A 12909-nucleotide genomic window follows, 5' to 3' on the forward strand; every position below is an offset into this window, starting at 1 on the left:
TGATATTACAGGTTATACAGACGGATTCAATTAGACAGATGCACACAGCAATGTTAATCGGAATCTTACGAAGGAGAGCATAAACATTTATCTACAAACTCCAATCGCTATGCCCTCAAACATAGAATGGAAGAATAAACATTTTCAATGATTCATGTCGTTAGAGACACTGACTTATCACCCATCAAACCAACCTAGCAAGGAAATAATTTTAAGTATCCAAAACAACAACAACAACAATATGTTGATTTCAGCAAAAGCTCCTTTCGGAGTTGTTCTTGTTGCCAGTAGTAACCTTGGTGAAGGGTTTTCAATCGATTGCATTGCAACCCTGTTGTTCTACATCTTCAATTTTATGTAAAGCCAACAATTCTGTTTTTTGACAGTAAAAAGAATGCATGTGCAAAAAATGCAGAGAGGGCCAAATGCCGGGAAACAAAATTACACTCTCTTGCTAGAATTTATATGACGTAATTCAAAATCTTTAGCCAAAATGTCTCTGGCTTGCAGAAAAGTCCACTTGATGCCTTCAAAAACAGTGCCTTATATTTTTGTTGTCACCCCAAATTCGTAATCAAGTCCTAAAATTTCGTTCGCCTCTATTTTTTACATACTCTGGCCTCAACGTCTCCAGAAACGACCTTGCTGCTTCTGTTCTTGCATTCTCCTGCATCATTCATACAGCCACTAAAGTCATTTTCATCGTATTAAAAAATAAAATAGCTTTCAACAGGCATCTATCAAGTTAAATAAAACCCCACACCCCCCCCCCCCCCCCCCCCCCCCCCAAAAAAATAGAGAGAGAGAGAGAGTAACCCACAAAAAGGGTACACATGTGTGCCTAAATCTATAATTACACACACACACACGCACGCATATATATATATATATATATATATATTACCTCTGATAGTCTTTAGAACGCCTAATGAATTCTGTTGGGATATCACACCCTTGGTATGATGCCAGTACTGGTCTGATATCAGGTGGAGAGGTACGAGCAACAACTGTAAAAAACCAGGCAGATGGTCATGTATTTTCACAAGATCCGTAGTTAATTCTTTTTTTATCAGTCACAAGGTCCGTAGTTATTCAACATCATAATTAAAAACACTATTAATCTATACTATACTAGAGGAATTGTAGAATTCTTACATTCAAGAAATGGTATAAAATCCAACAGAGCTGTATCATTTGCATCATGCTGCTTCCATGGCTTGACAGGAACACAATTCTCTGGTTGAAGGCAACCTTCCAGTGCATGGCCACTCAAATAAAGTATCTTTCCAGGATCTCTGTTAAGCTTTGAAAGATCCTGCCAAGAGGAACTAAATCTTATTGTCTACAGTTTTTTAGCTGGCCTGGCAACACAAGGAATGTTATATTCAATTATTTTTTGAACTTCCACATATGGTATTTCATAACCAACCTAGATTACAGGTACGGTGGAAGTTTTCAGTTTTGTCTGAAAATTAGAATGAAAAAAAAAAAGAAAACAATTGAGAAAACGCATGACAATATAGCAATTTCCTCATAAAAATCACAGCAAATAGGCAAAAAGATGATAATAACATCAAGTAATTTCAACCATAGGACAAGAGATAGAATTCAGAGAATCCAATCATCCCAAAGCCACACATGAATAAAACATAATGCAGTGGAAAGAAAATAGTCAACTTGAACATACTCTGTAATGCTTCCCATTCTGGTACTTCGTAGCACCCTTAGATAGCCTATATCGTATGCAATGCTTGGGATCCAGCCTTTCAACAACAGGGTCTACAAACTGCACATACCAATAGGTAGCAAGATAATGACAAAAATTATTAAACAAAGAAAGAAGTGATGACCAAGATGCAGAGTGAATAATCAGATTACCATACTCTGCTCGTCAGAGTACACAACAATTTCATAGAACTGAGCCAGATGTTCCAAGAAAGCATCAACTCCAGGTCTTTTGAGAGTTTGCCAGCCTTTCTCTCGCTTCACATACCACACATAAAATTCTTATGAAAATCAAGCAACTTTACAACAATTAAGAGCTGAGGCACTTCATATAAAACAAAACCAATACTTCCTTTCCATCATGACTTATGTATAACCATAACACTATTAAATGACTAATAAGCTCATGCCAGCGAAACTTGTAGATTTCTTGAAAAAGGTTAAATAATCTTTCTTTTTTCCTTTTTTATAAACGGAAATGGCCTTACTGTCCAATCGTAGTGAATCAGTGTCTCTTGCAGATCTAGAACAAGTGTAAACACATGTCGCTCTGCAGGATGCAAATCGGGAAGAAGCTTCTCTGAGTATGGTTCAGTAAAACTCTGCCATGAAGTAAGAAAATTTGAGGTTACCACAAGGAATGTTGAGCAAGAGTAGAAAACCACAGATGAAAACCAAGCACAAACCTGAACTTGCTCTTCAATTAGCCTCCTCGTATCCAAATAGAGTTCAACGGCTTTAGCAGGCACTGAGATGTTTGGGGTAGAAAGAATCAATGTTGATATCAATAGAAACTATAACCAGACTGATGGTCTTGTACTTCCATAATCAACTTAAAATTCTTAATACATGTTGTGCAAAGCCTCAAACACATCTAATGACAAGTGCCAACAGACTCTGTTGACTTTCAGAACCCAGGCATGGGCATAAGGAGTAATGATATTCACTAGGTTCCACTCATATGGATTCTTCACTTGCTCTTGGTTAGACAATGAACAAGATATCCCTTGATCCGGGGGCTGGGGGGATCAGAGCCATACTGAGAATGATATAAAGTCCCAACATTGCTCTCTATTTCTCCCCACATGGAAAAGTTTCAACGGGCCAAAATTTTCTATGGTTAGAATTGCAGCAAAACATACAGCACAGCAATGAAGCTGCTAAAAAAATGAAGTTGTCTTGCAGCATAACCACCAATGACTAAACCTACAAGAAAACAAGTGCTGCTGCTGCCACTCCTCGAAACAATTGGCTTTCCACAGCCTTTGTTATTTGCAGGTAATCTCTACATCTTGGTGAATGGTGGTTTTAACATCTCAAGTTAATATATATGTGTCAACAAGTGACACAACCATCCCCATTATCATCAAATTACAGAATCCTAAAATATCACCATTAAAATTGGAATGATTTTTTTTTTTGATAAGTAATACGATATTTCATTGATAAAAGGATAGGCATAGCCCAAGTACACTAGAGGTATACAAAAGCATACACCTTTTTAAGAACTAGTAACCGTTACAAGAAAATCATGAAAACTAAGCCCATTTAAATCCAACCCAATAGCCCACATAAACAAAGTCTTCTAAAAGAAACTCCTAAACTCTTCCAAGGAACATTCATGATCCTCAAAAAGTCTCTCATTACGTTCACTCCAAATACACCAAAGAATACAAATAGGGGCCATTTTCCAAACAGCTGCAATCTGTGGTGTCCCAGTGATACCTCTCCAGCATGCCAGAATATCAACCACCCGGCCTGGCATCACCCATGCTATTTCCATCTTGCTGAAAAAGTAGTTCCATATGTCTCTAGCAAACTCACAGTGTAAAAGTAGATGATCCACCGTTTCCCCACTCTTCCAACACAAACAACACCAGTCCGTGATAACAAAGCCCCTTCTCCTTAGATTATCATAAGTCAGTATCTTGCCTAAGGCTGCTGTCCACACAAAAAAGGCAGCCTTTGTTGGTGCGTTAGTCCTCCAAATGTTCTTCCAAGGGAAAGAATGTCCTTGTTTCCCAATAATAGAGTTATAAAACGAGCGTACCGTGAATTTTCCTTTCCTAGAAGGTCTCCAAATCATCACATCTTCAGTTGTGGCAGCAACAGGAATGTTATACAGCAAGTTAAAAAAATCCACCAGCATGTTCACTTCCCAGTCATGTACCTCCCGATTTAGGCTGATATTCCACTCTTGTGAACCTTGTATAGTTACCCTCAAATCAGCCACCATGGCATATGGATCCCTTGCAATACTGTAAATAGCGGGATAAGCCTCCAACAACACTGTGTCACCCAACCAACAATCCTTCCAAAAGCGTATTCTTCTTCCATCCCCCAAGCTCAATCGAGTATTACTAGCAAAAGAATCTCATCCTTTCCGTATGAACTTCCACAAACCCACTCCATAGGAGCCCTTCCCTCTTTTGAACACCAACTCCCCATTTCACGACCATATTTCAAATCTATCACCCTTTTCCATAAAGCTCCACTCTCATTGTTATATCGCCAAAGCCATTTTCCTAGTAAAGACCTATTAAGAATCCTCACATTCCTAACCCCCAGTCCGCCATCTCTCAAGGGATTGCACACCTTATCCCAGCCCATTAAATGAAACTTAAACTCCTCTCCTATTCCACTCCATAAAAAGTCACGTTGAAGTTTTTCCATTCTACATGCAATGCTAGCAGGAAGAGGGAACAGAGACAAATAGTATGTGGGAATATTTGAGAGAGTGCTCTTAATAAGAGTGAGCCGCCCCTCTTTGGATAAATATAACATTTTCCAACCGGCCAACCTACGCTCAAATTTTTCCAAAACCCCATCCCAAATAGACTTAGCTTTGAAAGAAGCCCCCAATGGGAGCCCAAGATACTTCATCGACAAGGAAGAGACCACGCATCCCAATATGTTATAGCCAATCTGCTCATGTTACTTACATCCCCTACTGAGACCATTTCTGTCTTATCAAGATTAATCTTCAATCCAGAAATAGCTTCAAAACAAAATAGAATGGCCTTCAATGATTGAATATGACATGCATTTGCCTCACACAACAACAAGGTATCATCTGCAAATAAAAGGTGAGAAATAGTAGTTTGGCTATGTGAATCTCCCACAGAGAAGCCAGAGAAAAACCCTCCTCTTACTGTCGCCGTCATCATTTTACTCAAAGCCTCCACGACTACTACAAATAAAAGTGGTGATAATGGATTTCCTTGTCGTAGCCCTCACGAACTGTTAAAGAAGCCCACAGGTTCTCCATTTACCAAGACCGAGAAACGTACCGTTGACACACAATGCCCTATCCACTTCCTCCATCTTACCCCAAACCCACATCTACTCAATATGTACATCAGGAAGTCCCAGTTAACATGATCGTATGTCTTTTCCATGTCTAGCTTACAAAGAATACCTGGAAGTCCAAACATTCATTGGCAATGAGAACCGAATCTAGTATTTGTCTCCCCCTTATAAAGGCATTTTGCGATTTAGAGATAATCTTTTCCACTACCGTGCTCATTTTATTTGCTAGCACCTTCGACAATAACTTATATACACTGCCTACAAGACTGATCGGTCTGAAATCTTGTACCTCTATTGCACCAGCCTTTTTAGGAACTAATGCGATAAAGGTAGCATTTAGGCTTTTTTCAAATTTGCCATGAGTGAAAAATTCCTGGAAAACCAGCATAACATCTTCTCTCACCACCTCCCAACAAGTTTGGAAAAAAGCCATGTTGAAACCATCTGGGCCTGGAGCTTTATCTTTATTCATTTTCCTAAGAACGTTATGTACCTCTTCCTCTTCAAAAGGTCTCTCCAACCACACCATACTAACTTGGTCAATACTCTCAAAAGTTAGGCCATCCACCTTAGGTCTCCATGCAATAGGTTCTGACAATAAGTTTTCAAAATGTTCAGCTACATATTCCTTCATTTCCGCCTGATCTGACGAGGTAATACCATCAATATTCAGAGACTCAATGGTATTGAACCTCCTATGTGCATTAGCTATGCGGTGGAAAAACTTAGTGCATTTATCCCCCTCCCGAAGCCATAAAGCCCTTGACTTTTGCCTCCATGAAATCTCCTCCAATAAGATCAGTCTTTCGAGTTCAGTTACTACTCGCTCTTTTCGGTTGTTCTCGTCATCTACTCCCTCCAAACTTTGTAATTCTTGCAGTAAGCAATTTTTCTGGTTAGTTATCTCACCAAACTCCTGCTCATTCCAAGTCTTCAAATCTTTCTTCAAAGCTTTCAATTTTCCAGCCAACACCTTACTCGGATTACCCTCAAATACATAAGAATTCCACCAATTTCTAACCAAATCCACAAACCCCTCCTTTTTTAGCCACATATTTTCAAACTTAAAAGGCCTCTTACCCCCTTGCACACCACCCCCATCTAGTAAAACAGGAAAATGGTCAGAACATAACCTCTGGAGCCTCTTCTGGGTCAGATCTGGAAATTGCAGCTCCCACGAAGGCGAAATAAGAAACCTGTCCAGTCTTGACCAAGCATGATTATTAGACCAAGTGTACTCCCCCTCCCATTAGAGGAATATCCATAAGGCCTAGCTCAAAGATAAAGTCCGAGAACTCCAACCATTGCTGAATTTTGATGTCCCCCCCCCCCCCCCCCCCCTGATCTTTCGGTTGGGAATCTTGTTACATTAAAATCTCCGCCAATGCACCATGGGACCTCCCACCAAGAATAAAGTCCAGCCAGCTCATCCCACATCCTTTTCCTCTCCCTATCCAAATTAGGCCCATATACCCGAACGCCCATACAAACCCATCTTCTAAATTTTTGAAGGAACACCCCACTGCATACTCCCCCATAAACTCATCGGTGCACTCCACAACCCTCTTAAAATTGGAATGATGATAAAATAATGATTAAATAGGAAGGCTACGCTGTTATTAAAAGAGAATCAAATAGCACAGAATGAAGGTATACTACATCATAAATAAATAAATAAAAGTAAAATCAATGGCAGTATGCTCTCTGAATTAACTATCCAATGACAGCTGACATATGGGAAATTGGATGGAGAACATAAACATAACACAATGAGCAACCCTACCTATCTGGATAGCAATACAAACTGAAACATTCCGTTTGGTTACACAGATGAGATGAGATGTTTTAAATAGTAATGAATAAACTCTTGTTATAATATAATTTTTGAATATTAATTTTGTATTGGGATTTGAAAAAATTAGATTGTTTATTATATTTTGTATAGGGATTTGAAAAATGTGTAATGATGAGTTGAGATGAGATGAGATGATATTTTTGGTTTTGGTTAGCCAAACAAAGTTAGTGGACTCTACCTATAATTGCAGCAGAGTGGAGCAACCCTTTAACGTTCTGCACAAAATATTGACGACAAAATGTTACCATTCTGATATATCATATTGCATTGCAAAAATTAGAACTCCAAAATTTCAAAAGCAGCACGAGCACACCAAAAAACAAATTTGGAAAATATTCAAAATAACTCAAGAAAAAGAGATGCACTTTACTTTATACTTACATCAAAAGTGGACGCATCTTCTTTCAGGCTGAAATCCACAGACGATCGTAATGCCCTCGTCTTCTCATCTATTTCGTCCAATGTGTACGCTGCAAAATAAATCTCACATTTTTCAAAGTTTTCATTATCAATTCATCAGAAATGACAAACCCACTATGAATTCTCGGTTCCCTAGTTCTTTAAAGGAAAAACCAAAGCTTTAAAAAAAAAAATCCAAAGGCTCTAGAAAAACAACTAAAACACAAACCAGACTACCATTCGATAGGATCAAAAAAGATACCCTATTCAATACACGAATGCTTCACATATTTCAGAATAATTAACAAATAATAACGAAAAAACTATTCAATTATCAATTTTATAACAATTTTCTCAGCCGAAACTAAAAGCGCAGAAAAAATAAAGAAGGAAAGCGAATACTTCAAAACAAAAACGACAACGCATAACTGAAAAAACCACGAACCATAGGAGGCGTAGCCTGCGGTGGCGGAGGCTCCGGCGAGGGCTCCGACGAGACCGTACTTGAAAAACCTCCAAGGTTTGTTGCTGCTCGTAGTGCCCGCATTGAAAACACCGGGAGGCTCAGTACCAGCAGTAGCAGTTGTTGATGTATTAGGAGGCGGAGGAGGAAGAGGAGTGCCAGTAGGAGCACTAGATGGAGCTAAGGGCTCTTTAGGAGCGCCCGACACGACGTTGGAGCTCAGTAGGCGTCGACGGTGATTCAAAAACACAGATGCGAGGCGGAATCGGAGTATTGCCGAGGACATTTCTCGGGTTGTTATATAAAATTGGTCTAGGAAACTCTCTTTAGGGTTCAGGGTTTTAAAGTAGGGTTTTGCGGGGAGAGGGAGAGAGAGAGAGAGAGAGAGTTGTGTTTAGTGTTTACTCGCTCCAGCCATGAGGTTTATGATTATGTATCTTTGGGAGTCGGCGTTGAGAAGTTCTGGCTTGAGAGTAGAATCGAGAATAAGCAACTGTTTGATTTCCGCCGACTTTCTTGTTTTAAGAGATTTTAATTATAGAAATCCCGTAGTAATGAAATAAAAAATAAAATAAATATATATTCCCTCAAATAAACTTCTCAAAAGAACATGGACTTTGGGCTACTCAAAAAATTCTATTTTTAAGTTAATTAAAAATATATTTAATAGAGTATTTATATAATTTAATTTAATTTAAAAATTAAATATTTAAATTTAGATTTTATTATTTAAATAATATAAATTATATCTTTTATATACCGATTTGATAATATAATAATTCATTAAAAAATAATTCTTTGCAGTCGGAGTTTATGTGTGAGCCTAATTATTTAACTTTGATTATCTAATTCAACGCTCACGTATTAGAATTTTGATATGGGTTTTGCTATATACAGTTGCCAGATGCAGTCGGCGTGCAATCGGCTGTACAGAATGAATAAAAAAAAATTATAAAAAAAAGTTTTTATATTCAGGGGGACCTACATGAATTATAAAAAGTTATAAAAATAATTATTTTTTTTCATGTAAGTCCTGTATTAATTTTTTTTTACAGCCGACTGCACGCCGACTGCATCTGCCGACTGCAAAAAGTATTTCTCTTTTGATATATATGTTTTGATCGGTGTAGAAGAAAATAAGCAAATGGAATTAGTTAGGAAGCTTTACATTGAGGGAGATTTTGTACTTGTTGTCGTATGGGAATTCATGAGTCTTTAAATCAAGTAGTCCTTAAACATGTTGTAAGCTATCAGAAGTTAGATGCTATGTTTTCCTCATTGCTTAACGTGCCATTTTGGGTAGAAAGAGTGAAAGAGGAAAGTAGTGGTTACATCTTACAAGAATGTTCCTTTTCTCTAGTGATCGACAACCTAAACTGAAATACGTTGTCTTTTTTGGTGAAAAGACAAGGAGAATATTTTTTTCTCTCTACTCTTTTCCGTAACAGAACCGAACGGAGGAAAACGTAGAATCTTTTCAAAGGTTTGTTGTTGTGTTAGGCAGAGAACTGACTTTCATGTTGTGCCCACCAAAGCAAAAGGGGTTTGATACAACTCTTGATATACTCTCATAGAGATCAGAGAAGAAGATGATGAAGGAAGAGAATCAGAATCAGAAGAAAAAGCACTTCTGAAGTTTGGTCTGCAGAATCAATTAGAGTTGTGCTATACATATTGAGTAACTTCTGAGAACCATGGATAGGATCAGACACGTAGATAAACAAGTCTCCTTTTACGTAATTGAAACTAGTTTTTAACATCATTTTCAAAATGGTTTGCTGCCAAATGATCTAGCGGATTATACAATGGGGGGGAATTCCTAGAGAAGTAGCGAAGCATACAATGGGGGGGAATTCATAAGCAGAGAACCATGCATGGCAGATGATGCTACCTTTAGATGATCATAGGGTGCACTAATATTGGAAGGTGTTGCAGTAACAATTATGCACTAGCTATATTATACCAGAAGTAAAAGAAATTTCAAAGCTTCCATCATGAGAGGATTACTAGCTAGAAACAAAGGATTACTAGCTAGAAACAAAGGATCATAACTAACATGCTTACAGCACAAGGATGATAAACCAAAATCCAGAATTCTAGTGTCGTTTGGTTAGATTTTCAACCACCGCCCCCACAAAATGCTCGGGCAGATGTTTCCTTGTTTCAACCACAATGAGAGTTCATTGCTCTCGCATAACCGATGCATATTGCTTTGACACTTGTGCTCACAATATCAACCGCACATTTTATGGGGCTGTTTTGGGACTAAAAACTCTCTCTCTCTCTCTCTCTCTCTCTCTCTCTCTCTTATTGGTCCCAAGCTCCAAGAAAATGCCACCTCTCAATCATAAAGGCAGAAGGCAATCCACCTCTAATTGGTCAAATGAAGACTACCCTGAACCAATCGGGAAAAGCTAGAAAGTTCAAAATGGTAAAGTAAAAGGAAACAACCCTCTCCCTCTGGCAAGTGGCACTACTTTTCAATGGAAGGTTTTTGGCTTTTGCTGCCTTGGGACACCCTTTTGCTCTTTTAGAGATATTCTGTGCCTCTCTAAATTGCCTGCCTACCAGGGGTATCTCTGTAAACCCACCATCGCTCATGTAAATCTCAAGATCTGAACTCCTGTATATATGAGCCAGCCTAAAACCACACTAGCTTATTATCTGTTTCCCTCTTAAGGCTTGAACTCCTCTCCCACCCACATCCTCCTTTTTTCAAAAACAATCTGCATCTACAGCCAGAACAAGAGAAAAAATGGATCAAACTGGGTTCAACAAACGACAAACCTTGACGCAACTCATGAGTGTTCAATTTCTAAAGAAGGTGACACAGTTGCTTCTTTCAGTTTCAGTGTTTTCTTTCTTCTTTTCTCACTCGTCTTTGATTTCGTTCCCCCAGTCGTTCAACTTCTACTTCTCTACATTCCCTTTCCAACTATTTAGCCACACAATAGACAAAAACTCCATATTCCTCCTTTGCAATGGACTCCTAGTTTTCCTTGCACAATACTCCGGCCTAACAAGATCTTTGTCCGGGTCTACTTATAATGATGAGTATTCATTCGAAAGTGAAGGAAACGGTTTGCAACCCGAATCATCAATATCAGAGAGCAAAAAGACAATACTGGAGAAGGAGGTTATGGTCGAAGACATGGGTACAGCAAGGAATGTTGCCCTGGAACAAGAAAGAGAGAGGGAGTATTTGATCAAAGAATTGGAAAAAGAAACTGAAAAGTCAGCTGCGAAGGAAGGAGGAGGAGGAGGAGGAGAAAATGGGTTTTCTAATTCAAAAGAAGAAGTTGGAATATTTGTCTTAGAAAATGAAGAGGAACAAAATGAGACAGTAACTGGCTTATTTCTTGAAGAAGAAGAAGAAGAAGGAAATGGGATGTTGAGTACAGAAGAATTGAACAAGAAATTTGAGGACTTTATTAGAAGGATGAAGGAAGAAATAAGGATTGAAGCTTGACAACAACGAGTTATGGTTTACCTTTTATCTTTTACTCACAAAATAATCTGTATGTTATAATGTTTCCGAATCATAAGTTCCACTACTTGTTTACCCTATATCTGTCAATTAGCTGTATGTGAATTTACACTAGGAAATCTCCTCTTCTCTCTTACCTTTTCCTCTCGATCTCTTCTTAATTCTATCTTGCTGTAGTATAAATTACTGTAAATTGAATATCAAGTTTGTAGTCTTATTGCAACCATGTTTGGCTTGATTTGGAAGGTAATCCTATTTTTCTGAAACATGAAGCTGCCTTTTGATTCAATTGCAATGGGGATGAGAATTAGATGCATAGGTGTGGCCCTGTAGGCATAGGTAGCACATGTGATGAAGACATGGCATAGTACTACTCAAGCACCAAAATAAAGTAATGGTAAAAATCATGGAGTAGGCATGCAGGCATAGTCCTATTCCCTATGATAATAAACAAATGATTCATCCACAAATAATGTTTCAGATTTTGGAAATTATGGGCGTTTGGTATGTTAACTTAAGCACGTTAGATCATCTGTTTCAATACCATGGTTTCCATTGTGACAAAAATAGATGCAGTTAGTGAATCAAGAGCTGTGTAAATATTGATGATTGTGACTAAAGAAAATGAGAAAAATAATGTCTATCTCAACTAATTGTAAGCAAAAAATGCCATTGGAGTGAATCAGGTAGTCTCCATTTTGGTTCAAGACCCGATTGAACACAAGTTAACTAAACAGGTACTACTTACTGATATATACAACTTATCTGTATGGAAGGCTAATTAATTAGATTTGAATTTTGATGGATTTGAAAAGAGTAGTTGGGCTATAATGCTCAAAAAAAAAATAATAGAATAATATGACTAGATTGAAGAGAGAGGCCAATATGAAAAGGATGCTCACATCCCAGTTCAAATATCTAAAGACACTGCTCCTAGCTTCGGAGAAAAGACGAAACCTTGACTTTGGGGTCTTGTCTGCCACTGTTAGTGTAATCCCAAAACTTCCCATTTTTATGTTTTTCCACGGCACTTAATAAGGATGCCAAAGCCAAACAGTTGCAATTAATACTTGGTAACTAAGCTTTTGTGATCGTCCATGAATGTTGAATCTTTTTCCTCGGGGAATAAATACAAATAAAAGGTTAGTGGGTGTATCAGACTATCAGTTAAGAGTTATCATTGAAACACAACCATACTCGATAAGATATTAGTTGGTGAACTCTATCTTTCAATGTGGTTGAAAATCATTGGTGAAATGAAATAATTTTTTATGAAAATTGAATAAAATATTGTTAGAATATTATTTCTTAATATTATTATTATTTTAAGATTTAAAAAAGTTGAAATTTTTATTATATTTTACGTGAAAATTTTAAAAAATTAAAATGATAGATAGGATAAAATTATTTCACTATTCAAACGGGGTAATCACATTAATTAATGTTAGGAGAGGTTTGAATTTTTTTGAACATTAGGGCTTAGGTTTATGCATGATATTTTCGAGGCTAAAATCCCATTTGTTTTAATCCTAACAAATTAACATGTTCTAGGAAAGACAATTCATATACATATATATATATATATATATATGTATAATTTCATAATCAAGTGATAAATTATTTCAGAAATAATGGACCCCATCAGATATGAAGAGTGCAAGCACTGAAGGA

At 37.6% G+C, this 12909-nt stretch overlaps 2 protein-coding genes across 2 annotated transcripts; one reads left to right on the forward strand and one right to left on the reverse strand.

Moving 5' to 3' along the window:
* Positions 1-248: 248 nt before the first annotated feature.
* Positions 249-8258, reverse strand: LOC122281063 (mitochondrial import inner membrane translocase subunit TIM50). Its single transcript, XM_043092293.1, has 10 exons — positions 7734-8258; positions 7271-7359; positions 7068-7104; positions 2412-2473; positions 2214-2327; positions 1879-1983; positions 1688-1786; positions 1156-1315; positions 905-1007; positions 249-667 (listed from the first exon to the last, which is right to left on the reverse strand). The coding sequence occupies exons 1-10, from the start codon at positions 8035-8037 to the stop codon at positions 622-624; spliced, it is 1119 nt and encodes a 372-aa protein (XP_042948227.1). The 5' UTR covers positions 8038-8258; the 3' UTR covers positions 249-621.
* A 1968-nt stretch (positions 8259-10226) lies between these two features.
* On the forward strand, positions 10227-11464 carry LOC122282664. Its single transcript, XM_043094632.1, has one exon. It carries the CDS (start codon positions 10507-10509, stop codon positions 11218-11220), a length of 714 nt encoding a protein of 237 aa, XP_042950566.1. The 5' UTR covers positions 10227-10506; the 3' UTR covers positions 11221-11464.
* Positions 11465-12909: the final 1445 nt, after the last annotated feature.

The sequence above is a fragment of the Carya illinoinensis genome, chromosome 11 (assembly GCF_018687715.1).
Source record: "Carya illinoinensis cultivar Pawnee chromosome 11, C.illinoinensisPawnee_v1, whole genome shotgun sequence".
NCBI lineage: Eukaryota > Viridiplantae > Streptophyta > Magnoliopsida > Fagales > Juglandaceae > Carya > Carya illinoinensis.